Genomic DNA, 27,551 nt, shown 5'->3' with positions numbered 1-27,551 from the left:
TCCTATACTTTCATATTATGATGATTGAAAGTTAAGAAATGGTTTGTCAGCTGATTCACTTTCTTAATTCCAGGATCCTAATATTCTATTTTCTGCTGAATCTCGTTACAAATTTATCGGGTTGGTGATGCTTCTTTCTGATAATTGGTTTTATATAGTTCAGATCACCATTATCATTCGCCTAAGATAGTGCAGCATAAGGTGGGATTGATTTAGTGATATTACATCACAAAAATTCGTGTTATAAGTCTGTCATGCAGCAGACTAGAACTTGATTGAGACATTCAAACGGTACCTTAACGCCTTATTCCGTGTCTCTGCCTCCCACCTAATTAGTCAGAGTCATAGACTCATAATGCATATTAGTTTCTTTAGCAAGAGTTGTCTCTGGCTTGTATTGAGCTAGTTTTCAATGCTCCAACATGAATTTTACTGGGGCGAATAATCTCTCTCTATTTACAAAATAGATGGTGAGTCCGAACTGTGCTTTAGACATAAGTTTTGTACGCCGCATGGTTGGTGAGCTTGACTTAACATAAACATCCAAGAACTACTGTCATTTGCATCAACTCTACCTGGCCCCTTGGTTGATTGCAAAATATGGATGCATGTGATAGCTGCTCCTTTCCCCTGCACCCTTACCTTGGAATGTGGTAAAGATATTCTCATTCATTGGTAGTATAAACATCCACATTCTGGGAGATTTTTATCCACTTCAAAAAGTAGGGAGAAGAGATGGAAAATGAAAGAGAGAAAAATGTGGAGGATGGGACTGCACTAGAAGATGTGAAAGAAGAAAGGAAAGAAGATGAAGAATTGTCTGTGGAGAGGATATCTGAGGGCGAGGTACCCTCGTGGAGGAAACAACTAACGCTGAGAGCTTTTGCTGTGAGTTTTCTGCTGTCAGTGATGTTCTGTTTCGTAGTGATGAAACTCAGTCTCACCACTGGGATCATACCATCCTTCAATGTATCCGCTGGCCTATTGGGGTTCTTCTTCATCCAGACTTGGACTAAGTTGATTGCACAATCTGGCATGTTGAGGCAGCCCTTTACCTGTCAAGAGAACACTGTAATTCAGACCTGTGTCATCGCCTCCTCTGGTGTTGCCTTCAGCGGTAAGATCCCACCAATGCTCTCACCATCCAATAAGAAACATAATGTAGCTCAGAACATAATTCTCTTTTCCAGTATGTTTTTGCTCGAGTTTAGATAATCGTCAAGCCAATTTCTTGACTATACCAAAAATTCTTATTGTTTATCAGAACGTTATAATTATTTATGCTTTCCTTTATAATCCCCGTATTGGAAAGTGCATGAATGATTCTCATATCTCATAAACACCTTACACCAAGCCTGTGCAAATAATCAAGCAGATAGTATAAAGACTGCAAATATTCAATATGGCTTTGCTAAAGGAGCTCCATCCAAGAGAACAGTTACACGAAAGTTGCATCAGAAGTTCACCAATATTTTTCATCCTGTACAGGTGGTTTCGGGAGCTACCTTTTTGGAATGAGCGAGCGAATAGCCGAACAATCAGAGGATAGGAAAGATGCATTCGACTACAAGAACCCGGCCCTTGGTTGGATGATTAGCTTTCTCTTTGTAGTTAGCTTCATAGGCTTATTCGCTGTGGTGCCTATGCGGAAGGTAACTGTTTTAGACTAGGCTAGTTGAGCAAGCTTCATTTGTTAGGACAAAGAAGAAGAACAAATAATAAAGTGATTCATGCAAACATGAATTTATGTACAGCCCATCAGAGTACTTGTACTTGTACAAAATAATGGACTGGTTAGAGTGTTTCCATGTCTTGAATAATAAAGCTGTTGTTTCCTTCAGATCATTATCTTAGACTTCAAGTTGAAATATGCAAGAGGCACTGAGACCGCACATCTTATCAACAGCTTCCACACTCCAGAGGGAGCCAAACTAGCAAAGTACGCCATTATATTGATTTCCGTACTTATGAAAACAGGAAAACTAGTGTTAGGAACTTGTTCATTTTCCTTATATTTCAGGAAGCAGGTCCGAGCATTGGGCAAGTTTTTCTCCTTCAGCTTCTTGTGGGGCTTCTTTCAATGGTTCTTCACTGCTGGAGAGGACTGTGGGTTTACAAGCTTCCCAACCTTTGGACTGCAAGCATATGAACACAAGTAAGAACAATCACAAAAGAAGATATTCCTTGTTTCTATAGTGGATAGTAGAACTATATGATGTAGGAAACTGCATGAATTTCTTATCGTAAAGAAGAAATCTCAACTTTGTGAAATAAACATTTTATTTTTACAAGGCGGGATGCTAAAAACTTTTCATGCGTTCCTTGTGAAATCACAGGTTTTTCTTTGATTTCTCAGCAACTTATGTAGGAGTTGGGATGATTTGTCCTCACATCATAAATGTCTCGGCACTGGTTGGAGGAATCCTTTCTTGGGGCATTATGTGGCCACTTATTGAAAACAGAAAAGGTCACTGGTATCCTGCTGATCTCCCTCCAAACAGTTTAAAAGGGCTCCAAGGTTACAAGGTGCTTTCCTCCTATTCTGACCGCATTAAGATTATTACTTTCATGTTTTGTACAATATTGCCTGTTCCTGAAAGAAAACTTATGCAAAAAACTCACTCAGATCTTCATTGGCATCGCCATGATTCTTGGTGATGGCTCATACAACTTCGTCAAGGCGCGGGCCCGGACATTAGCCGGCTTGTTAATTAAGCTCCTTGAAACAAAAGCCAAGTCACAAATCCCAGTAAAACAACATTCTTCTCCATCCATAAAATCTCAAAGTTACGATGACCAGCGTCGTTCTCAACTCTTTCTAAAGGATCAAATACCAAAGTGGTTTGCCATTGGAGGTTATCTTGCCACTGCTGCAATCTCTACAGCAATTCTTCCTTACATCTTCAACCACCACAAATGGTATCACATAGCAGTCATCTACATCTTTGCCCCAACCCTTGCCTTTTGCAATGCATTTGGCTGTGGGCTCACAGGTTGGTCATCAGCATCTATGTATGGTAAACTGGCCATCCTCACGATAGGTGCATGGGGTGGTGCCTCTCACGGAGGAGTTATGGCTCCCTTGGTTGCGTGTGGTGTAATAATGAGCATCACTGCTCCTGCCTCTGACCTTATGCAGGATTTCAAGACTGGCTACATGACCTTAGCTTCCCCTCGTTCGATCTTTGTGAGCCAAGTGATTGGCACAGCAATGGGTTGTGTGATTTCTCCGTGTGTGTTTTGGATGTTCTACAAGGCTTTTCCTGATATCGGGTATACCACAAGTGAATATCCTGCTCCTTTTGCTACTGTGTACTATACTATGGCTAGGTTGGGGGTTGAAGGCTTCTCACCACTCCCAAAGCATTGCCTGAATCTATGTTATGTATTCTTTGCAGCAGCCGTTCTAATTAACCTGATTAGAGATATTCTGGGCAAGAAAAGGTCTTGGTTCATCCCACTTCCAATGGCAATGGGAATCCCATTTTTCTTAGGTTCCTACTTTGCCATTGACATGTGTGTTGGAAGTCTGATACTCTATATCTGGCAGAAAGTGAACAAGGCCAAGGCAGATGCATTTGGACCAGTCGTTGCCTCAGGTTTAATATGTGGCGACGGAATGTGGACGTTGCCCAGCGCTATACTGGCCCTAGCAGGGGTCAGACCTCCCATTTGCATGAAGTTCATCTCAAGAGCAACAAACAGTAGGGTCGATAAATATTTGGGATCCTAGTTATGAATGGGAAAAATATACGTTGGTTAGTGTACAGGTACTGAATAAACTGTGTCATTTCTCCTTCACCTATGCAGTGATTATGCTTGTAATATGTTGATGAACTTCAGCAGTCCGTCTGTTTTGGAACTCAGTTTTGTAAAGAAATAGAATCGCCTAAAGTGTCAACCCTAAAGATCAACACAAAGCCAATGACTTGTTATTACTAACATACGCTGTCACAATCACAAGCTCAAATTCAAGGCTTCGTTCCGTTTGACCTGGTAACAACTGCTGTTATATAACTTAAACAGTGGTTCAAACTGAAAGGTATCATTATCGAAAACAAGTTACAGAAGCTTGAAACCAAATTTATGAATTTGTGGGGGATTGTTGTAATTGGCATAATATGATGCTAATTGTAACAACAAAATGGTCTAAAAATATGGCTGCAATTACATGTTAATCCATGAATTAGACTTTAAGAAATTGAGAGAAGTTGCCTTTGTCCCACATGAGAATTCCATGGAAAGAGGTTGGGCTTTGATGTGTATATAAAGTGTATATGGGAGTGAGTGTTTTACACTCATTTTGTGTCCCACTTGGAAGTTTATTGTAAAAGTAAATTCATTATATTAAGTTCAATATTCAACTTGTGTTTGAAGTGTTATGGAGACTAGAGTTAACATGGGTTTGCCCCACACTCACGGTGCTGCTACTCACCCGTCCCGGCTCTGTTCATGGACGTGGGTGCGAAAATTAGGACGAATGTCTCAGTCTTAGGATATATCTTTTTACAGCAAAAAATATTTGAACTTCTGGATTTAAATCTAAAACTGTTGCTGCTTATTTGTGTTGTTTCAGTTGTTTTTAAATGCCATTATTGATGGTGTGTGGCTGGCCATGCCTATAAAAGGTTGATGCCACTTCTCACTTCAAAACACACAATACAGAATTCACAAGTTCTTTCTCCTTCTTCTCTCTAGTTCTGCTCTCGATTTCCTCTCAAATTCGAGTTTTGAGTTTCAGTTTCAGTAAGACATTTGAGTGTTAGTCGAGGTGTTCGTCAGTACAAATGCAATACTGAACGAACGACAACCGTCTTATCTTGGAAGAAATTGTGTAGTACTCGGTGCACCTTAGACGGGACATGTAATTTCTCAAGGCAAGCATAATAATTCTAGATTCGGTTTGTTTGCAGTTTCGGATCAAGAGTTGTTACGATACAACTCTCACTGTAACTTATAGGTTTAGGTTTTTCCGTTAAACAATATCTCTAACTAGTTTACTGTTTATTTGTTCCAATGTGGTTGTTTGTGTTTTTTATTTCAAAAACTCTTAATATATCTGATTATTTTATTTCAAACCGGTTCTACGATTGTTTGTGATATTTTTTCGAACAATTAGCCTTATGACAAAAGCAAGCCTTACTTCCCTCATCTAATTTGATTACTTTTGTATCTGCACTTGAGTGAAATATATTAGTATATCACAGCATCTACTTGCATTATGTTAACTGTTTTACTGTTTGAAGCAGTGATTGCGGAATGTTGACATGAACACATATTATTTGGTTGAACTATTACATGCCTTACTTGTCATAAATAATCATAATCAGCCGACTCATGCTGTCAACCATTTTCAGATCATTGTTAAGAGCATTCTTATGCATCACATTTCTTTCAAAGGCACCAAAAGAAGGATGTAAGTCATACTTGATAAGTTACAATGCCTTTGTCTCAACCAAGATTCTACAGACATGAGGGCCCTGTTGGAAACTGACATTCAGAAATTTGATTCTAAGGTTGTCCCATCTGCAGCTCCAACAAGACAAGTATATGGGACTATGTATACTTTTTTCTATGTTTGAATTGTCTGCTCTTGCACTGAACCAATTAAGGATAACTCCAGCTGGAAAAAGAGACATGAAATCGATGTAGTGCAAGTCTTTTTCCACGAGACTCAATCAGGAAACGGAAACTTGCTATGGACTTTGCGACGCATTTTGAAAATAACAAATGATTTTGCAACGGATGTAGATTAACCGGTGCCATTACTATGATTGAAATAAAAACAGATGAATTCTACTAACACAATTTTTACAAAACCTGACTCGATTTTGATTAATAGACTAATCAGATGAATTTTCTCTTAGGAGTGTCAATTTAGACAAATTAAATATTTGTCCAATCAAATTAAATCACGTGGAAAATAATATATTAAAATATCAATTTTTATGTATATTTTGGAATATAATTGAATTTAAATTCTAAAGTAAATAGTTATTAGTTTATATTATAATATTTATTTTTGGCCAATCAAATAATGCTAGGCATCAAACTATCATATTTTTGGCAAGAAAAACCATATCTTCCAAATCAAGCAAGGTAGTAATTTGAAAATTAAATCATATCTTGCAAAATTAAGTGAAATCAAATAAATCATGAAGGGTCGATCAAATCGCATTACTTCATCAAGTACATATGATAAAGTATTCTATCATACAACTAACTACAAGTAGGGGTGATTCTCAACAACTGAGGACACAGATGAAGATTGAAGGAGAACAAGTGAATACATAGTTAAGACGCAAGTCAAGAAATAGGAAGATCAAGAGTGCATTTAAGAAACTCAAAAGATTCTCTAACACAATTCAAGGAGATTCATGATGTTCAAAGAAAAAACTCAGAGCAAATCATCAAAATTCAACGTTTAATTTGTTATTTCGGATGAACATTATCAAATTACACATGCGGAAGGGCGAAGTATGGTTCAAGTAAAATATCTTAAATTTATAGTGTAATTCGAGAATAAGTAGAAAGACCCTCGAAACTAATGTTATTAAACACTCGAATCAATATTGAAGGAGATCAAAATATTAAGTCTGGCCTAAGATGGTCTTGTTGGAGTAAAGAATAAGAGGATCAAGTATGGAAGCAATGAATTAGACCCTATATTTGTATGTGGATGTTAATGCAAACTCCAAACTCTACATTTGTGCAGCCATAGAAAGAGACATCACACTATTTTAATGAGGGACCTCAGCTCAGCTCACCATATTTGATTCTTATTGGAATCTGGAATTTGGAATTTGCAGGTCAAAGTAAGTAAATGGGATTGTGTTTGTATGGTTGATTCTCAAAGTCTTCTTGGTCCACCCATTTAAGGCTAAGGCTATTGGTATTGTGCAATATATCAACATCAACTGAGAGCTGCTCTATTCATTAACTGCAATGTTGCTTTCCATTCTTAATTATTGGTGCTTCTCCCCATAATCCCATCTCATCTCATCACTTTCTTAGTTCTATTCCACTACCATCATCACCTTTCTACTTTTAACAAAAACTAACTATAGAATATTAATTTGATGAAGTACGTTTACTTACTAACACAAAAACTATTCATAGAGTATGATTGAAAGTTAAGAAATCATATGTCAGCTCATAAACTTAATCTTCTTTTTTTTTTTTCGGAATTGTATTTGTACTTTTTACAATTTATTATTGTGCGATTAAGAGGCCGGCGGATGCTTCTCTCTAATAATTTGTATCAGATGGTTCAGATCGCCGATATTATTATCCTAATAAGACTATAACGCGTGAACTAAAAACACAAGATAGAGATAAAAAATAGTGATATTAATCCAAGAATTAAAATCCATGTTGTAATGTAGCAGACTGGCCAAGTTGATTGAGACATCCAATCAATACTTTAATGCTTCATTACCTGTCTGTGCTTCCCACCTAATTACTCACAATTCATACTTTCTTTACCAACAGTCTTTTCTGTGCTTTGAACTTGTTCATTTTGGTAGATCTCATCTCATAGTTGATGAGCTTGACTTGAATAAGCATCCAAGAACTAAGGTCATATGGCCCCTTGATTGATTGCAAAATTTGGATGCATGTGATAGTTGCTCCTTTTTCCCCGCACCCTTGACTTGGACATGTGGCTCCAAAGAAATACTTGCATAGATATTCCAATACTTTGCTAGTATAAAACTCCACATTCTTGGAGATTCTTTATTTAATCACTGTGATCCAAAGATTTTAGAGTAATATTATTCCACTCCAAAGAGTAGGGAGAAGAGATGGGAAGTGAAAGAGAGAAAAATGTGGAGGGTGGGATTGAATTAGAAGGTATGGATGATGAAAGGAAGGAGAAGTTTATGAAAGAAGATGAAAAGTTGTCTGTGGAGAGGATATTTGAGAACAAGGAGGTGCCCTCATGGAGGAAACAGCTGACAGTGAGAGCTTTTGCTGTGAGTTTTCTGCTGTCAGTGATGTTCTGCTTCATAGTGATGAAACTCAACCTCACCACCGGGATCATACCTTCCCTCAACGTATCTGCTGGACTACTGGGATTCTTCTTCGTCAAGACTTGGACTAAGCTGATTGCAAAATCCGGCATGTTGAGGCAGCCTTTTACTCGTCAAGAGAACACCGTCATTCAGACATGTGTTGTTGCTTCCTCAGGCATTGCCTTTAGTGGTAAGATTCCTGAATCCTCTCTCCGTGCAAAGGGAAATTTCAAGTAGATAATTCTTTTCTCCAGTATTGTTTTCACCTGAGTTGAGACAGAAAATCATGGAGACAATTACTTGATCTGTATCAAGAATCCTTGACTGGAATTTTTGTAACTTTTTAGGCTTTACCTTTATAATCGCAGTATTGCAAAGTGCAAGTAAAATTTTCTCATAATTCATAAACACCATAGAACAATCCTATGCAATTGAGCATTCAAGCAGATCATATTACCTGTGCCAGGAAAAGATTGCAAAATACACAGAAGTTGCAGCAGGATTTGACCAATCTTTTCCATCCTGTACAGGAGGTTTCGGAAGCTATCTTTTTGGAATGAGCGAGCAGATAGCCCAACAATCAGAACACAGGAAAGACGGGTTCGACTACAAGAACCCATCACTGGGTTGGATGATTGGCTTTCTGTTTGTAGTTAGCTTCCTAGGCTTATTCTCCGTGGTGCCTCTCCGGAAGGTAATCTTTCTCCTTGGCTGGCTGATCAAACTTGCATTCATTAAAATAAGGAAGAAAAATGAAAATAATAAAGGAATGTCATGCAAACATGATCTCTTCACACCCCATCCATGTATATAAACTTGTCGAAAATAATGGATTGGTCTAGTGATTCCACGTCTTGAATGATGTATAGCTATCAATTTCTTTCAGATTATGATCATAGACTTCAAGTTGACATATCCAAGTGGTACTGCAACAGCGCATCTTATCAACAGCTTTCATACTCCAGAAGGAGCTAAACTAGCAAAGTAAGCCATCATGATAAAGCTTAGAAATTGATTTAAGAATTTTATAGGAACAGGAAAAATAATGTCCAAATTTTCTTAGAGCATTATCATTCAAGAACTTGTTTGTTTTCCTGTATATTTCAGGAAGCAGGTCAGAGAGTTGGGCAAGTTTTTCTCCTTCAGCTTCTTGTGGGGCTTCTTTCAATGGTTCTTCACTGCTGCAGACGAATGTGGGTTTGCAAAATTCCCAACCTTTGGATTGCAAGCATATGAATACAAGTAAGACCAGTCACAAAAGAAAATATCCTTTGCTTCTGTAGTCGATATTTGAACCATATGAGTGTCGGGAACAGCATGGATTTCATATCATTAAGACAAAATCTCAACTTTGTAAAATGAACAAGTTATATTTATGAGGCGACTAGCTAAACACTTTCATACTGTCCTTGTGAAACTACAGGTTTTTCTTTGATTTCTCAGCAACATATGTAGGAGTTGGAATGATTTGTCCACACATCATAAATGTATCTGTACTGGTTGGAGGAATCCTTTCTTGGGGTATCATGTGGCCACTCATTGAAAATAGAAAGGGTGACTGGTTTTCTGCTGATCTTCCCCCAAACAGTTTGAAAGGGCTTCAAGGTTATAAGGTGCTTTCCTGGTGTTCTGAACTTGCAAACATTACTCATTTCATGTTTGAAGATATTTCCTATAGCATCCCTGAAAAAAAATCTGTGCCAAAAACTTACTCAGGTTTTCATTGGCATAGCCATGATTCTTGGTGATGGCTTATACAACTTCTTCAAGGTGCTGAGCCGGACATTAGCCGGCTTGTTCTTGAAACTCCAAGAGAGAAAAGCCAACTCGCAAATGCCAGTAACACAACATTCCTCTCCGTCCATAGAATCTCAAAGTTATGATGATCAGCGTCGTTCTCAACTCTTTCTAAAGGATCAAATACCGAAATGGTTTGCTGTTGGAGGTTATGTTGCCATTGCTGCAGTCTCTACAGCAACTCTTCCTCATATCTTCCACCACCTCAAATGGTACCACATAATAGTCATCTACATTTTTGCCCCAGCATTAGCCTTTTGCAATGCATTTGGCTGTGGGCTCACAGATTGGTCACTAGCATCCACATATGGGAAACTTGCCATCTTTACAATAGGGGCCTGGGCCGGTGCCTCTCATGGAGGAATTCTTGCTGGCTTGGCAGCATGTGGTGTAATGATGAACATCGTCTCAACTGCCTCTGACCTCATGCAGGATTTCAAGACCGGCTACTTGACCTTGGCTTCCCCTCGTTCAATGTTTGTGAGCCAAGTGATCGGCACGGCAATGGGATGTGTGATTTCTCCTTGTGTGTTTTGGATCTTCTACAATGCTTTTCCCGACATAGGGTATCCCACAAGTGCATATCCTGCTCCTTTTGCTACTGTGTATTATAATATGGCTAAGTTGGGGGTTGAAGGCTTCTCAGCACTGCCAAAGAATTGCCTTAAACTATGTTATGTATTCTTTGCAGCAGCCATTCTAATTAACATGATTAGAGATAGTCTGGGCAAGAAAAGGTCTTGGTTCATCCCACTTCCAATGGCAATGGCTATTCCATTTTACTTGGGTTCCTACTTTGCCATTGATATGTGTGTTGGAAGTCTGATACTCTATATCTGGCAGAAGATGAACAAGGCCAAGGCAGATGCATTTGGACCAGCTGTTGCCTCAGGTTTAATATGTGGAGATGGAATGTGGACGCTGCCCAGCTCTGTGCTGGCGCTTGCAGGGGTCAAACCTCCCATTTGCATGAAGTTTATCTCAAGAGCAACAAACAGTAGGGTTGATAAATTTTTAGGATCCTAGTTAATGGGAAAAATATACGTTGGCTTAGTGTACTGATACTGAATAAACTGTTGTTTTTCCTTTCTGTTTGCAGTGATTATGCTTGTAATGTCAATGTACTTGTACAGTCCATCAGTGAACTCCTTTAATGCGATCATAAATATTATCATGTGACATGGCATAGTTTGGCCACACAAGGGTGGAGCATCTGTTAATCTTAAACAATCATCGGATGCCAATATTTTAGTGTATCCCGTACTTATCTACTAGCCATGTTGGGTATATGAATGCAACCCACAGCCAAAGAATTTATAAAGCATCTTCGGTTACACACATATGCCTGAAGAAACACAGATAATCTGATTGCTTGTGTGAAAAATATGGCCTCATTCAGGAGAACACGGAATGCAAAAACTTGATCTCTGAATTTATGATGCAAACTATTGATCATAAGATTCATAGCAGGCAAGTTCTTTGGTTCATATCCTTAAATTTACAGCTCATGAATATTCTGTCTGACGTATGGATAATACAAAAGAAGGCACTAAAACTAGTTCTGAAATGAAAGAGAGTAGGAACCGGTCTCAGGATCTTTGACAGCTTTGAAGTTGTCTACAGACGTTCCAAAATGCCCAAAAATGGAGCCCATTTCCTTCAGTTTTCCTGATCATGGAGCAAAGCGGACTCGTTATCATTTGTAAGGAAGCAAAATGTTCCAAAAGGATGCAGTAAATTGGAGGATTCGTAACTGAGAGTTTCTATGTAGTCACAAATTATCACATAACACACGCACACAACACTATTTTGTTTTTTGGGGGGGTGGGCGGTAAGGTCGACTCTATGAACAAAAGAAATGTCATCAAGGTGGAATCATCCAGATTTTACACAAGAACATTGATTTGGCAATTCTAGAAACACGTTAGAAAGTACGTACTAGAGATCAAAGATGAATATACACATGAAAAATTTAACATCAATGAATGTCACAGAGATACTGGATCTAATTAATCTCTCTAGTTTGCAACAACACACTCAGCTCCGTTTTTCGTATAAGACCTTTCTTTTGAAAATGAAGAAAAATGCTCATATGTCCATTTAACAAAGGAATAAACAAAAATACGAGAAAAAGCATGCTATTGGACTAAAACTGAAAGGAGTAGCACTAATATGTGGAATAAGGAAATAGACTGAGCTAAGCTTATTTAATCTCACCAATCATTTCATCCTTCATCTTTTCACGCTTCTCATCTGGCAGTGGCTTTAGACGAATACTGGCTCTTCCAGCTTGGCTTTCTGATGGATCCAACTCCAAGATTTTTGTCATATCTGCGATAAAACAATGTTTCCGATGATAATATGAAAAACATGATGCAAGTGTCAAGTCCAGAAGAGTGTCAGCTCGACCATTTTCCTGAGATGGGTTAATAAAATGGCAATTAACACATAAAGAATGAATGTTCAAACTCATCTATTTGACACAAAGCCACAGAACAGCAGGCAAGGATTCACACTTTCAAAGGACAATGATGGAGTATGGCAAGCAATGGCTATAATGCAACAACTAACGCATATCTATATCTTTTAAATATCAGCACACATCCTGGAACCCAAATTTACCAGCAATGGCCTCTTCATAGTGTTCAAGCTTTTCATGTGACTCGGCCATTCGTAGCAGGACTTTTGTGTACCTAGGATTTGATTCTAATGCCTTTTTTTGCACTCCTTAATCGCTTCTTCAAATTTTCCCTGCAAATCAAGTTAGTAGATTAACCGAACCAGAATAATTTCTAGTAGATAAATTAAGGAGATGCGAAATAGAAGATATTGACAGCACCAGTCACTGAAGAGAGAACAGGTTAAAGGCAGACAAAAGTTTGCTCAGAAATCCCACTTTTCAAGCACACATGCAGCAGACAATTGACCCCACACCACCAAAACATATTGACGTTTGACATGAATATATTGATGAAGCTAAACCACTTAACTTATGCTGGAATACATTTATGCCACAATGAGTATGTAACCGTGATCGAGCAATGTCACGCAAGGAGGAAACTGAAAACAAGTGACCCGATCAAATCATAATACCTCATTTAGTTGAGCTTCCTCCTTATCTTGATTTCATTGTGGCGTTTTCTGCTGCTTTACTTTGGTGATATCTCCATTATTGTTAACCGTATCTGATCCGGCTCGAAAATTATGGTCGAGTGTAATTACACTGATCGTCTGGGTGTTCGACCTCGACGTACTTCTTCGACTGGATCTGCCAACTGAAACAAGAAAGGTTAGGACAGTCGGGCTCGTCCCCGACGAAGACACTCCGACGCCCAAGTTAGAATTTCGAAGTTATCTTTAAATTGTCGAATAATAGTTTACTGCTTGAATCAAATTAACATTACCTGTTTATTATACGAATCTAGTATTTATAGGTTGACATCAGTCGCACATGGTAAGTGCGAGTATCGTGGATCAACCTTCCTTTTATAAGTCGAGCGCCTAGGCTGATTTATGCCTACTGATTAGATGGCAAATTAATCTCCTTAATTCAAGGCATAAATGTGCTCAAATGATTTCCTTCCTTTCTAGCAAGACCCATCGTATCTCTCCTAGAATTACTCTTTAGCCCCTAGATGGGGTCATATTTGTCTTTTCATTGATTTTGCCGTTATCATTAGCCCCTTACTTCGGCATGCATGATTCATCATGCATGCTGAAGTCGAAGCGTCCTTTCCTACTGCACACTTACTGCGCGTTGCCACGTGTAGGGTTGATATATCCACCTCGAGCCTTGCGCTGCCACGCGTCTCTCGTCGTGAATGCTCTCTCTTCTAGGTTTTCCCTCTCCCGCTTCTATATATAGAACATCTATTCAAATGGCAGTACTTTTGCTGCTTTCTGAGGATCGCCACCTCTTCCTCTCGATCTCGCCTTCTGCTGTTCGATCTTGTTTACTTCCTTCCAGGTACAATGTCTTCCTCTTCTAATTCCCATTCTAGTGCTTCATCTGCTACTTCTCCTCATTTAGTTGCGCCTCCTGTTCTCCCTGAGGGTCCCTCTGGGGCTAGATCTTGCCGTAGGCCATATAGAAATGACCATGAGGAGCTTGACTCTGAGGAAACCCCTACTTATGCTAGGTTCCAATCTATGTTAGACCATAGTCCCTGGGCTGGAATAGTTAGTTCAGTAAAGCAACCGATACATAAAATAAAGAAAAAGTATTTTATTCCTCACAACTACGAGGTAGTAATTCCCAGATCGTTTGATAGGATGTATCGACCTCCAAAGGGTTTTTGTGCTTTTTCTCTTCATCATTTCGATGCGGGGTTGCGTCTTCCTTTAGCCCTAGGTGTTGCCCAGATAAATTGAAGTTGTGTCCAATGCAGCTTTCTCCTAACTCCATCCGCCAAATCATCCTTTTTATCATAGTTATGAGGGTTCATCGTTTTGAACCCAACTTCGACAACTTTTCGTCTTTATATTTGTTTACTACCTCAAACGCGGATAGAGGATTTTTCTACTTGTCAGCTCATAAGGACTGTAGGTTTCTTGATCCTCTTACTTCCAATGTCGGTCCATGGAAAAAGAAGTTTGTATTCATTCGACCTCCCCCAGGTCGCGAGTGGCCGTTTAGGCTTGACTGGGTCATAGAAAAGCCTAAACCTGTTACCGAAGGAGGGGGGCTGGAAGGAGATCAGATCAACAGCCTAACTTCTTTTAGTAGAAGAAATTCTTTGGCTCGCACATCTCACTCCAGCACCCCTCCGGGTCGAAGAATCTCTAAGTGACATGTTGTTCTGTTTCTGAGCCTTCTTATACATCGATGGTCGATAACTCTTTTTTCTTTCTTTACAGTCGATATGGTTAACCAAGCCCGCCTTACTCAATGGATTCGTGCCGCTCAAGCCAATCCTCCTCCGATCACTCCTCCTTCGGTTGCTTCAACCCAGCCAGAGCCCGACCAATCATCTGTTCCTGCAAGCAACGTTCCCCAGGACAGGGTTTTGATCGAGGTGGGGAGTGAGGACACTCGATCTCGAGGTCAGGCAGGGAATGCGCCAGTTGCCGAGTTATCTCCTGCTCGCTCGCAGGCAGGTGAGTCGAGTCCATGCGATTTGGTACGTCACAAACGGAGGAATACGACCAGTCCATTACAACCAATGCATGCAACTCATGACGAGGAGATCCGGAACATGGAGCATTTTGGAGAGGTTGCGGAGTGCTGGAAGAAGGCTGGAGAAGATTTGCGTTCTCCTCATCATCTATCTGCCCAATTACAGGGAGAGAAGTTGGTACCTGATTGGAAGATTTCTTCGAATAGTACAGTCTTGAACACCCTATCAGGTCAGGACTCTTGGGAATTCTACAATGCTAGCTGCCCTCCAAAGGATCAAGCTGCCTTACCTTAAACGTCGTTCACTCGTCTCGAGGAGCATACTGCTCATTCCTTGATTCAGGTTAGCCCTTTTATATCCCGATTTCTAACTCTCTTTGCGATCTATAATCCTCTGTTCTACAGGCTGCCAATTTTGTACGCGCGATTTCTTTGAAATGTGCTGGATTTCGGAGGAATCAGATCATGGCCGAACACAGGAACTACGAACTTCGAGCCAAGATGGAGGAATCCTCTTCAAAGTCGCAAGATCTTGAAATCTGATTGGCATCTCTGGAAGCGATGAACAAAGATTTAGAAGAAAAGATGAATTCGGAGATTTCGCAGGCTATGAATGCGGGTGAAGAGATTGGCTTCTCTGCCGGATACGCTGCCGGGAAGATTGCGGGTGCTATTGAAGGTCGCGAGGATTTCTTGAAGTCCGAAGATTTTGCAGCTCGGATTCGCGAGGCTCGTTTCCAGGGAGCTCGCGATTTTATGAAGGCGCCTGCTTTCGTGTCTGCTTTGGAAATCAAGGCTGCCGACTGTTTGATGTAAGGTTTCGATCGGCTGCAGGACATGCTGCCGGGAAAATTGCAGGTGCTATTGAGGATCGCGAGGAATTCCTAAAATCCGAAGACTTCGCAGCTCGGATTCGCGTGGCTCGTTTCCAAGGAGCTTGCGATTGTATGAAGGCGCCTGCTTTTGAGTCTGCTTTGGAGATTAATGCTGCAGACTATTTGATCCAAGGTTTCGAACGTTGCAAGGCTCAAGTGGCTACCCTTAGTGGATTTGCTCCCGACTTCGATACCTCAAAATTGGATCCTGACCTTGATGGCGACCTTCAACCTTTTCCTGATAAAGACATTCCTCAGGCAGAAAAAGAGGATGAATTTGTTGCTTTATTAGATGAGATAGAAGACTGATTTTTGTATATGAATTTCGATTTGTCTTGGGAGAATTTGCTATGATTCTGACTTTTCACCTGTCTGAATATTCAACTTGCCTTTGCAAAGCTTTTTGACAAGTTCATTCAGTTCGTACATTTTTCTGATCGTAAGATTTTGCTCGTTCTTATACATGAGTCTTCTTTGGATCACTGTTTTGTCAATATATGGGATCTTTTGCAGATCACTTGTTTGGTCTAAAATACCCAAGATCTTTTTCAGATCTTTTTATAAGATTTACTATCTTCTTCAGGTCGCTTTGTAAGGTTCCTTAAAAAGGAGATCTTTTCCAGATAAAATTTAGGATCTTTTGCAGATCGCTTCATTAAATCAATAAAAATGGGGATCATTCTCAGATCGATCTTATTTGTATACATGATCTTTCTCATATCGGTGTTATTTGGGCTTTTCCCAGGCATACATTTAAACATAGAATTTTCTAAGGTTCTGTATATTCCATGGTCGTGGTAGGTCTTTGCCATACGCATCCTGGAGCTTGTACGTTCCCTGTTTCTTTATTTTGACCACTTTGTATGGCCCCTCCCATCCATGGTCTAGTTTTCCCACATGCTTGGAAACTTCGACCCTTTTCAAAACTAGGTCGCCTACTTGCAGCTCTCTTTCCGCAATTTTTTGTCGCTATTTCTCATCATTAAACATTTGTGGTGAAGCATTCTTGCCAATGCCTTCTCCCTTTTTTCTTCCATAGTGGCAAGGTCGAAGGCTCTTGCTTCGCCATTGATTGTGGGGTCGTAGGCAGCTATCCTCTGCGTCTCCTCGCCTATTTCTGCAGGAATAATAGCTTCAGAACCATAAATTAGACAAAAAGGAGCCTCACCTGTAGCGGACCTTGGTGTGGCTCGATATGCCCACAATACTCCTGAGAGCTCCTCATCCCACGAATTCTTTGTTTTAAGTCGAGACTTCAAGTGTTGGAGTATGATTCGGTTCGTTACTTCTGTTTGCCCGTTCGCTTGGGGATGACCGACCACCGTGAAGTTCTGTTCAACCCTCAATTCTTTCAACCAAGCTGTTATTTGTTTTCCCTGGAATTGCGTTCCGTTGTCACATATTAAAATTCTTAGGATTCCGAACCTGCAAATAATACTCTTTCAAATGAAGTCAATGATCGTTTTTTCAGATATCTTCGCGACCGCCTCGGCCTCGACCCACTTGAAAAGTACTCGACTGCCACTATTATGATTTTTTTCTGAGCTTTTCCTGGGGGAAAGGAGCCTAGAATGTCGATCCCCCACTGATCGAAAGGGCAAGTAATCTTGACAGGTTGCATAGGGGCGCCGGGTGCATGTATCTGGGAGGCATATTTTTGGCAGTTTCCACATTTTTGAACAAATTTTTTAGTATCCTTCAGCATAGTAGGCCAGAAGTATCCTTGCCTTGTCAGCTTCTGCGCTAACGACCTGGCACCCGAGTGGTTACCACAGCTACCTTCGTGGACTTTCCTCATCACATATCTAGCTTGATCGTCGTCCAAGCATTTTCAAAGTGGTCTTTGAAAGGACCTTTTATACAATTGGGACCCAATTAAAGTGAACCGGGTAGCTCTAAATTTCGGTTTCCTTGCTTGAATCGGATTTTCTGGTAGTGTTCCATCCTACAGGTATCTTGTAACCTCATCTTTCGATGGACACGAGGTCTCGATCGTATTTACCTCGTCCCCTTCTGAGATTGCCGGTCGATCTTTTACCATGATCGTTACTTTTCGATTCTTTATTCCTGTTAAAAGTGCTCCGAACTTTGACAACGCATCCGCCCTATCATTTTCACACCTTGGGATTTGTTGGATTGAGCATGTTGCGAACCTTTGCATCAGAGATTTCGCCCTATTGCGATACATGATCATGGTTTTCTCTTTTTTTTTTCATAGCTCCCTTCAATTTGCATAACTACTAACTGCGAATCTGTGTATATTTCCAAGGCTCTAGCTCCTACTTCGTATGCTAGTTCCAGTCCCATAATCAATGCTACGTACTCTGCCTCGTTGTTAGTGGTCGAAAATGAGAGTTTCGCAGCGATTTCTATCTCTACATTTTCTGGTCCTTGGATCAGTATCCCTGCTCCGCCATTACTTGTATTTGACAACCCGTCGACGTGTAACATCCAAGTGTTTTGTTCGGGCGCCGATTCTCCAGCCATTTCCATCACAAAGTCAGCTAGGACTTGCGCTTTCTCTGCCATTCGAGCTTGATAATCAATGTCATATTCTCCTAGCTCGATTGCCCATTTGACAAGCCTTCCTGACACTTTAGGCCGAGATAATATACTCTTAAGGGGTTGATTTGTGCGTACGAAAACCCTGTAGGATTGAAAGTACGGTCACAGCTTCCGAGCTGTAACCACAAGTGCCAATACCAGTTTTTTGGTCGAGGAGTATCGTTTTTCCGCTCCCTGCAGTATCTTACTAACATAATAAATTGGGTTCTGCGTTTTTCTATCTTCTCTTACCAGTACGGAGCTAATTGCATTTTTTGAGACTGCCAAGTATAGGTACAATGTATCTCCTATCTTTAGGTTTGCTAACAATGGTGGCGTCCTTAGATATTTCTTAAGTTCTTGGAACGCTTGCTCGCATTCCTCGGTCCACTTAAATTCCTTAGCTTTTCTCAATGTTTTGAAGAAATGTAAATTTCTATCTGCAGATCTAGAAATAAAACGATTTAAAGACGCGAGCTTACCCGTTAGCTTCTGAACATCTTTCACCGAGGCGGTGATTTCAACTGCAAAATTGCTTCAATTTTTTCTGGGTTAGCCTCGATCCCACGACTGCTCACTATGTACCAGAGGAATTTACCACCTCCGACCCTAAACGTGCATTTACTTGGGTTGAGCTTCATCCCGTATTCTCTCATGATGGCGAAGCGTCCTCCAAATGCGACAAATGGTCTTCTGGTTGCTGGCTTTTTACGAGCATGTCGTCCACATAAACCTCCATGGTTTTGCTGATATTGTTTTTGAACATCTTATTCATAAGTCTTTGGTAGGTTGCCCCTGCATTTTTTAGTCGAAAGCGCATAACATTGTAGCAATAGATACCTTGTTCAGTGACGAAAGATGTTTTACCTCTATCCTCCGTTGCCATGTAGATCTGGTGGTAGCATCCATCAACGAGAAAAGTTCATAACCGGCTGTAGAGTCTACCAAAACGTCAATTCTTGGGAGTGGATAAGGATCTTTCGGGCATACTTTGTTCAAATCGGTGAAATCGGTGCATATTCTCCATTTTCCAGAGGATTTCGGGACGACTACCACATTGGATAACCAATCTGTGTATTGGACTTCTGTAATGTATTTCGCTTTCAACAATTTAGTAACCTCTTCGTTTATGATCTGATTCTTTTCGATCCCAAATGTCCTCCTCTTTGATGCACAGGTCGTGTCGATGGATCGACATTCAGGCGATGCAATATAATTTCCTGACTTATTCCTTTGAAATCTGATGGATCCCAGGCAAACATGTCCACATTATTTCGGAGGAATGCGATCATATGCATTTCCAGATCCCCAGCCATCCTGGATCCTATTCTGGTGGTCCTCGATGGATCACCTCGTACTAGCTCTATCTCTTTATGCTTATCGATGGGTTCGATTTGTTCAGCTTCTTTTTCTATCTTTTGATTTTCCCATCGTTCGCCCGACTTTTCGATCTTCCTCCTCTTGTCTGTCGTGCCCTTTTTCAGGGACAGATTACAGCATCTTCTCGCCTCCACTTGATCGCATGACACCTCTCCTATCCCGTTTGGGGTCGGGACTTCATTTTCAAATAAAAAGTGGAGACTATGGCCCTGAAAGAATTTAGTCCAAGGCTACCTAGTATGATGTTATAAGCAAAAGGGGTGTCCACGACAAAAAATTTTATCATAAGGGTCTTTCTCCTCGGCTCTTCGCCAATGGACACAGGTAAATCAATCGTTCCCAATGACTCTACTTCGCTTCCTCCGAAGCCGACTAGTGGAGTCTTTATAGGCGCTAACCCAACATTATCAAGTCCCATCTCTGACAGCACTTCTTTTAGTATCATGTCAGCCGAGCTTCCATTGTCCACTAACACCTTGTGCACCGTGAAGTTAGCTATGTCCATCTTTATGACCATTGGGTCGTTCTCCGATCCGATCTTATCCTCGGCGTCCTGAGTGCTGAAGACGATCTCTTGCTCCTAGGTTATATTCATCACTTGTCTGTCTTTCATGGACCAGTAACTTCTCTCAAGCCTTTTTCGCGACCTCCTTGATTGATCTGCCTCAGCTCCCCCTGCGATAGTATGTATAATACCTTTCACAGGTGCTTTCTCTCTGGTTCTCAGATCCCTGGCGTCATTCTCCCCCTCTTGTCTCCTCTCCTAGCTTCTAGACCTGCTCCTATTGTTTCTATCCCGGGGCTTTCTCGCGACCTGATTTTTAAAATAACCTTGGCGTACGAGTCTCTCGATCTCGTCCTTGAGCTGGTAGCATTCTTCAGCGTCATGGCCTTTTTCGCGATGGAATCTACAGTACTTGTTGGAGTATTTTTTGGCCGGAGTGAATCTTGTGTGTTTTGGCCATTTCAAGACATCGGTTTTCTCGACCATCATCAACGCCTTTGCTCTTGTCATATTCAACGGGGTGTAGTTTTGATACCTTTGCTGGTATGCCGGTTCCTTGCTTTGGCCACGTCGTGGTCGGCGATCTGCCCGGTCCACCCCACTATTGTGATGTCTCGAGTCTCTTCCGCGATTCGATCCAATCCTGCATTCACCGTCTTTTAGGGTATTCATCTCTTCTTCGTCGATGTACTTTTGAGCCACACTCATGAGCTGCTCCACATCTGTTGGTGGGTTCCTAGCCAGTGCTGACGCAAACGGACATTTTCTCAACCCGTGAACGAGGAATGCTGACCATCATGTCAATCCTCAGATCCTGCACCTCCAAAGTCTCGTTATTAAATCTGCCCATGAAACTCTTGAGGGTTCCATTGTCGTGCTTGCGGATAGTGAATAAATGAGTGGCAGATCATTTCTGTTTCCGTTTGCTCGCAAAGTGGAAAGCGAACTTCTGAACCAATTGCTCGTGTGACTCTATGCTCCCGGGCGGCAGATTAGTAAACCACTCCTGTGCCTTACCTACAAAGTAGTGACAAATAATTTCGCGTTAATAGGATTAGATTGTCCATACAGATTCATTACCAGGTCGAAGGCGGCTAAGTGCTCCTGCGGATCTCTAGTTCCGTCATATTTTGGTAGATCCGACATTCTGAAGTTTGGGTTTATGACTTCGGTGAGGATTTGGTTGCTGAAAGGTTAATTCCTGTGTTGAGACACCAATTCCCCACGTCTCTTCAACTCATCAATTTGCTTGCCTAACACAGCAATTTGCTTGGATACGCCTTCGACCTCTGCTCGGGAGATAGCAGGTCCTCTGAAATGGCTTTTGTATCTGCTACTCGACCTGACCTCTGAAGGCGTGCGACGGCCTCATTCTGGGTTCTTACTGGTCCCTTCAGACGTTCTTTCTAATTCCTTTCCTCCGAATAGTTTTCTTTTAACAGCTTCCTTCTCAATAGGCGTGGTAGTTCTCCGTTCGTATGCTACTATTGCCTTTCTTCCAGCCTCTTCCATCATTTGTTGCAGTTCTATCCTAGTCAATTGGATAGTTCTCTCCGTATTTCCCAAGTTCACGTCGGCGACTGGAATGTTATCTCCTGTATTCCCTTCCATGTTCCCGTATAGTATGCGGTGTGATCCCACAAACGGCGCCAAACTGATCCTGTTCGAAATTATGGTCAAGGGTAATTACACTGATTGTCTAGGTGTTCGACCTCGACGTACTTCTTCGAATGGATCTGCCAACTGAAACAAAAAAGGTTAGGACAGTCGAGGTCGTCCCCGACGAAAACACTCCGACGCCCAAGTTAGAATCTCGAAGTTATCTTTAAATTGTTGAATAATAGTTTACTGCTTATATCAAATTAACATTACCTATTTATTATACGGATCCAGTATTTATAGGTTGACATCAATCGCAAATGGTAAGCGCGAGTATCGTGGATCAACCTTCCTCTTATAAGTCGAGCGCCTAGGCTTATTAGGTGGCAAATTAATCTCCTTAATTCAAGGCATAAATGTGCTCAAATGATTTCCTTCCTTTCCAACATGACTCATCGTATCTCTCCCAGAATTACTTTTTAGCCCCTAGATAGGGTTATATTTGTCTTTTCGTTGATTTTACCGTTATTAGTATCATTTCGAGAACGATTCCCATATTTACTTTGGGCCTTGGCTTTTTAAAAGCCCGGCACATAAATGAAAATTTCATATACAGTCCAGCATTGGATTTAAATATGATCTCCATCGAGTTTTGCATAATTCAATTCATGTCAGAAATTAATTTTTGAAAATCGATTTGTGCGATACATAGCAGTGTTAATACAGATTCCGATCAGGACGGATTCATCTGAGTGTAATTGCAATATGCTTTAAACCATGTATTCCAACAAATGTGATTGTTACACAATTCATCCACGATGTTTTCCTATATGATCTGAAAATGGTGATCAAATTAACAAAAAGTGCAAATACAAGGACAAAACTAGTACAAGAGCGACTGCCTAGACAACAACATATATTGTAGAGATCATAAAACCATACAAAATCATCTGCTGATGCACATCACAATCTTCAAGCCCTCCAATCTTCATCTCTTGCTTCACTGTCCTGAATGAGATAAATAAAAGAAACCATCATGTCAAAAAATAATACACTGGCCGAAGAATGTTGTCAAACACAATAGCACAATATGCATTATTTTGTTGGTCGTTGACTGGTAGGATTTGTACAAGTTGCATGTCATCAAACGTATCATTTTTAAACCTGTGGTGTCCTAGAGCACACTCCTAGGATTTCTTCACGAATTGATTACATTTTTTTAATGAGATTAAGACAAATTTTAGGTGGCAACTCAAGGAATGTGCATCTCTCTTATAATGAGCCTTCGCCTGTCTTCTCGATGATAGCAGACAAGAAAAGATTTGATGAAATCAGGAGGAGAGTTAAGAGAGGTCGTGAAGTCCCAGAATATTCTCTCTTCAAGAAAAACTCACTCCCAACTTTTCATGCACTGAAATGCCATCACAAGTATCATTAGATGCTAAGGAAGAGAGAGAAGGGGTGTAAGGCTAACCCGATTCTCTTTCCTTTCTTTTCTTTCCTCCCTTCGCAAGCTTGGAGGCCTAAATACAATAACAGTTGCAATGAGGTAATGAAGCTGACAACATTAACTAATAACCAAAGTGCCTGAAAAAGCAAACAACAATATCTTACTTCAGAAGTACTGATCTTCTGGTTCACTTCCTTCTTTGCCTTCTGAAAAATCAATGTTATTATGTCAAATATGAAACTTGATACAGAAAAAAAAAAAAAAAAAAAAAGGGAGAGAAGGGGTGTAAGGCTAACCCGATTCTCTTTCCTTTCTTTTCTTTCCTCCCTTCGCAAGCTTGGAGGCCTAAATACAATAACAGTTGCAATGAGGTAATGAAGCTGACAACATTAACTAATAACCAAAGTGCCTGAAAAAGCAAACAACAATATCTTACTTCAGAAGTACTGATCTTCTGGTTCACTTCCTTCTTTGCCTTCTGAAAAATCAATGTTATTATGTCAAATATGAAACTTTAAAAAAAAAAAAAAAAAAAAAAAAAAAGGGCACACAAACACACAATAGTAATAACTATTTTATCATAGCATGATGTACATAAACAAAATATTTAAGGAGATGTGGAACAAAAGGTAAGAGTGGATAAAACAGCATGACAAACTAAGTTTGGATAAATATTAGAAATTACATCCAGCCATATCAAACATGAGGGAAGAAAGCATATTTGTGAAATAAAAATACATATTTTTGCATCAAATTCAATTATCATGGTCTTTAATTTCAGCATGTCACCAGAAAGCGTTTAAGTGCACACATGGGAGATATTAAATACTCTTTGAAAAACCATAGGACTTGTAAATAGCTATAACATATGAGAAAAATTTCCAATCAGTAACTATAGTACTTATATCATTTGCATACTGAGGCCCGCTTGAGATATCAACTTCAATTAGAGTCCAAGCAGTTTCTAGATCACATCTAATATGGCCGTTTATAGCTCTTAATTGGTAATTTAGTAGGAAATTGATGTTTCACAGAAAAGATGCAACACATTACCTTTTCCTCCACCTTCTTAAACAATGAAGATAGTGTTGTTTGGACGAGGGACGTGTGATCATTATCACAGGAATCTTTAGTTTTTCCAGTCCGCTTATTTTGTCCTGAACCTGGATCTTCTCTAGCATTGGCCTCATTATCAATTTCAAATACTAGACGGGATGAAATTTTGGTCTGTGCATGTCTGTAAGGAACATCACATTTTGAAAAATTATGACATTCTTGCACATGCTGAGAACAATATGAACTAGACATACAAAATAAAGGGGGAAAATTAATAACAAATCCAAAACTGAGAACCAGAAAGAAAAATGATACAAGGATATCTGTAGATGTATAAGTTTTTCTTGTTTCTGAATCAACTTTCTCATTCTCTTCTTCCGGTGTTTCATCTCCATCCCCAACAAAATCATCCCCAGAAGATGCTTCTGCAAAACTGCATCACAGACACTCCAATCATCACTGGAATAACTCAATACCCAGAGGACAAAAGTTGTGTAGAATGGACCTCAATAGGACTGACACAAATTCAGAGCAAAATGACAAAAAATGAAATCTCTTGACTTTTAATGGCAAAGCTACTTTGAAATCATAATTTGCCAGAAAGATAACAATGTGAATTACCCCATTTAGCAGAGGTAAATTTTTCAGAGTTCCCTGTATCAAACAACAGAAAATCGAAACAAAAACACCCATAAAAGCAACCAAATGAACCAGCCAAACTCCTTCGTGATTTCGTACAAACTACTCCAAAAAATATGATCCGAGTTCTCTCAATAAAAGAAACTTTACTCTCTCTTTACCTATTGGAATACGGAAACAGAAGGTGCCACATATGACAATTTATCGCCCATCAAATAGAAATTGAGTGAGTGTATAGAAGTGTTTTTTCTCCTTTTACCTTGGAGTTATACAAACATAAGGTGCTAAAATGACACTTTACCGCACATCAGATAAAAATTGAGCAAGTGTATAGAACCAACACTCAGTTGTGTAGATTCCATAAATAACTTGCCACTTATAGTTCCTAAAGCAAACCATGATGTTCGTTCTGATTGATAAAAGATGTGGCATGTAAATTTTAGCACCTAAACTACCAAGAAAAAAAAAAAGGCTGCCATTTTGGATCATTCAGGAAAACGGTTGGTATCTTAAAGTTCTCTCAGAAGAAAACATAAACAAAGGAAATTAAAGAAAATACTTAAATGTTCTCCCAGCAGTCCTAGCTGACTGCCGAGTTGGAGTAACTTCTGCCAACTCTTTGTAATCATTTGGACTGTCAGCGAAATTATTATCTAGACAAACTTCTGGGGATTCCTGTTCCAAGCATTTTGTTGCAAATTTTCCAGAACCTAGTTTACTGTCTTGTGTGGCCCCTGCACCACCCTTGAAATCATACTCCACTTGCTTTTCCTGGCTCAGAACACAGGGATTCACACTGTTATTTTGAAAATATATTTGGTTTAAGCTCAAAGCCAATGGTAAAAGCTTTTCCACTAACTGGCAAGCAAAAGAATTTATGGCTAACCAGATTCAGCTCCTTAGGAAACTGAAGCCGTGATTCTTCTGGATTCTCATCTTTTGTTCCAATCCACCAAGCATCTGAAAATACTATCTGAACAGAGGAAGGTTGCATACAAGACTTGAGCCTCACAAGAAAAATAAAACACAGGAGATACGAAGAAAATAAATTACTACACATTAACACCGATATGCACTCTTTTTGTGCTTAACATCTCATGTTAGTTTTCTTCTAAACACCACTGACTTTAGCAACTCAGTAGTTCACTTGCAGAGATAGCATAAACGATTTATATCAAACCCATGAATAGACAAGAATATTGCAAAGTTGGCATGGAAGGCGTACCCATGCTAATACAGTCAAGAGATTTAGGGGTAATGATATCCGCTACATACATTTGCTTGTACATAAAGCTATAACCAGGATTCTCTAAACAGGATCCTTATATATGACAATTGAAGTTCCAATACTAAAATTTTATTTACTGAAAAACTCTATTGTAGCTAAAAGACTATGTCACTACACCTGTATAGATTTCTATAAATAGTGGAAGCTGACAATAGAAACACACATATGCATTGATAAATGAAAAGGTTTATAGAATTTCGGCATTTGTCAATATTCTAATCGTTGCAATTATGACATTACTGGAGTAAAACATATTATGTCGAAATAGGATAAGGAGACAATCTAGAACAAAACCACAAGGGTAAAATACTAAGAAGAAGATACCAACCATATTGTCAAAGTAGTCATCACATGTAACATTCTTCCCGCCTCTCGAAAATTGCAGCGTTAAATACCTATTCTTAGGATAAACAATTGTCCCAAACAACTTCATTTGACCCTACACATTCAAGGAAATCAGAAGCCACGGGTTCATCAAAATCTGTTTCAACAGAGACATTTATCAGTGGGAAAACGCTAAAAAACTTCCTTTTGACGAGTACAACAATGGTAAACCGTCCTTTACCAGCCTCCAAACAATCAGTACAACTGAACATCCAAAGCATGACGGGCAACAATTTATGCGTTGTATGTACTACCACCCACCACCTTTCCTTATTGTGACATGCTAAAAACTTAAAACAGAGCAAAACGAACAAATAATGGATAAAAAGACAGTCATAAAAGTGACACCAACCTGCGGAAAATCTAGGTAGAGAATGGGGTTTTTGGTGCCGAGGTCTTTGAGGTCGCCGATTTTCCCACCAGAAATGGGGCCGAGTAGACCGGGAAAGGAGAATAAATATCTGTTCTTGCGCTGTGACTTTCTCAAAATATCCTTGCCGTGGTGTTTGATGACGGTTTTAGAGGGGGGCAGAGAGGGTGAAGGACCCAGTTTCGGCGGGGTTTGGGACAAAATGTTTGTGGAGAAGGCCAGCTTTTTTAGCCTTACTCTCTCTTCTCCCTCGGGGTCGGCGGCGGTGCCTTCCTTTTTACCACCTCGACCCATCTCTCTCCGGCGGGAAACTGCTACAAGTTACAGGGGAAGAAGGGCCCAACTCCAACTCCAACAACTCCAATTCCAATTCACAGTCAGTTTTCAATAACTAGTTAAAGGGAATACTTTCGGATTTACAATTGTAAATAAATTGAAAATGACCCGAATTAAATTTTATTTAATTATATTTATTATATAATTAATTTAAATTTTATCTATTCTATGAAAAAAGTGTGGGGTCTAATTGAAACAAA

The 27,551-nt window shown here is 40.0% G+C and overlaps 4 protein-coding genes across 6 annotated transcripts; 2 read left to right on the top strand and 2 right to left on the bottom strand.

Annotated features, from left to right (window-relative positions):
- On the top strand, window positions 143-3,886 carry LOC105157496 (probable metal-nicotianamine transporter YSL7). The gene is made up of 6 exons (XM_011073900.2): window positions 143-1,117; window positions 1,489-1,652; window positions 1,842-1,939; window positions 2,021-2,155; window positions 2,337-2,526; window positions 2,627-3,886. The coding sequence occupies exons 1-6, from the start codon at window positions 736-738 to the stop codon at window positions 3,731-3,733; spliced, it is 2,076 nt and encodes a 691-aa protein (XP_011072202.1). The 5' UTR covers window positions 143-735; the 3' UTR covers window positions 3,734-3,886.
- On the top strand, window positions 7,453-11,008 carry LOC105157359 (probable metal-nicotianamine transporter YSL7). Its single transcript, XM_011073770.2, has 6 exons — window positions 7,453-8,202; window positions 8,543-8,706; window positions 8,899-8,996; window positions 9,120-9,254; window positions 9,436-9,625; window positions 9,729-11,008. Exons 1-6 carry the CDS (start codon window positions 7,803-7,805, stop codon window positions 10,833-10,835), a joined length of 2,094 nt encoding a protein of 697 aa, XP_011072072.1. The 5' UTR covers window positions 7,453-7,802; the 3' UTR covers window positions 10,836-11,008.
- Window positions 11,229-12,650, bottom strand: LOC110011770 (tetratricopeptide repeat protein 1-like). Its single transcript, XM_020693022.1, has 3 exons — window positions 12,432-12,650; window positions 12,027-12,140; window positions 11,229-11,477 (listed from the first exon to the last, which is right to left on the bottom strand). The coding sequence occupies exons 1-3, from the start codon at window positions 12,478-12,480 to the stop codon at window positions 11,365-11,367; spliced, it is 276 nt and encodes a 91-aa protein (XP_020548681.1). The 5' UTR covers window positions 12,481-12,650; the 3' UTR covers window positions 11,229-11,364.
- Window positions 22,578-27,408, bottom strand: LOC105157358 (DNA-binding protein RHL1). Of its 3 annotated transcripts, none has more exons than XM_020693058.1 (9): window positions 26,998-27,408; window positions 26,590-26,700; window positions 25,860-25,946; window positions 25,533-25,744; window positions 24,658-24,767; window positions 24,332-24,507; window positions 23,715-23,756; window positions 23,303-23,351; window positions 22,578-22,836 (listed from the first exon to the last, which is right to left on the bottom strand). In XM_020693058.1, the coding sequence occupies exons 1-9, from the start codon at window positions 27,307-27,309 to the stop codon at window positions 22,829-22,831; spliced, it is 1,107 nt and encodes a 368-aa protein (XP_020548717.1). In that variant the 5' UTR covers window positions 27,310-27,408; the 3' UTR covers window positions 22,578-22,828. The 3 variants fall into 3 exon arrangements, with proteins under 3 accessions (XP_020548717.1, XP_011072071.1, XP_020548718.1); XM_011073769.2 differs by lacking the exon at window positions 23,303-23,351 and adding an exon at window positions 23,575-23,623 and having other exon boundaries at window positions 26,998-27,407; XM_020693059.1 differs by lacking the exons at window positions 23,303-23,351; window positions 26,590-26,700 and adding an exon at window positions 23,575-23,623.

The sequence above is a fragment of the Sesamum indicum genome, linkage group LG3, assembly GCF_000512975.1.
Source record: "Sesamum indicum cultivar Zhongzhi No. 13 linkage group LG3, S_indicum_v1.0, whole genome shotgun sequence".
In the NCBI taxonomy this organism is placed as follows: domain Eukaryota; kingdom Viridiplantae; phylum Streptophyta; class Magnoliopsida; order Lamiales; family Pedaliaceae; genus Sesamum; species Sesamum indicum.
This window is presented reverse-complemented; position numbering and strand designations above follow the sequence as displayed.

Bases quoted from the DNA above. Each gene is read 5' to 3' on its own strand.
- LOC105157496 (XM_011073900.2), top strand. From the start codon at position 736: ATGGAAAATGAAAGAGAGAAAAATGTGGAGGATGGGACTGCACTAGAA. The intron at 1,118-1,488 runs GTAAGATCCCAC...CATCCTGTACAG, and splicing joins CTCTGGTGTTGCCTTCAGCG to GTGGTTTCGGGAGCTACCTT. The intron at 2,527-2,626 runs GTGCTTTCCTCC...AAACTCACTCAG, and splicing joins AAGGGCTCCAAGGTTACAAG to ATCTTCATTGGCATCGCCAT.
- LOC105157359 (XM_011073770.2), top strand. From the start codon at position 7,803: ATGGGAAGTGAAAGAGAGAAAAATGTGGAGGGTGGGATTGAATTAGAA. The intron at 8,707-8,898 runs GTAATCTTTCTC...AATTTCTTTCAG, and splicing joins CCGTGGTGCCTCTCCGGAAG to ATTATGATCATAGACTTCAA. The intron at 9,626-9,728 runs GTGCTTTCCTGG...AAACTTACTCAG, and splicing joins AAGGGCTTCAAGGTTATAAG to GTTTTCATTGGCATAGCCAT.
- LOC110011770 (XM_020693022.1), bottom strand. From the start codon at position 12,480: ATGGCCGAGTCACATGAAAAGCTTGAACACTATGAAGAGGCCATTGCT. The intron at 12,141-12,431 runs GTAAATTTGGGT...GTTTTATCGCAG, and splicing joins CTATGAAGAGGCCATTGCTG to ATATGACAAAAATCTTGGAG. The intron at 11,478-12,026 runs GTGAGATTAAAT...CTCCATGATCAG, and splicing joins GATGAAGGATGAAATGATTG to GAAAACTGAAGGAAATGGGC.
- LOC105157358 (XM_020693058.1), bottom strand. From the start codon at position 27,309: ATGGGTCGAGGTGGTAAAAAGGAAGGCACCGCCGCCGACCCCGAGGGA. The intron at 26,701-26,997 runs GTTGGTGTCACT...TTGAATGTGTAG, and splicing joins TCTACCTAGATTTTCCGCAG to GGTCAAATGAAGTTGTTTGG. The intron at 23,352-23,714 runs GTAAGATATTGT...TATTGTATTTAG, and splicing joins AGAAGATCAGTACTTCTGAA to GCCTCCAAGCTTGCGAAGGG.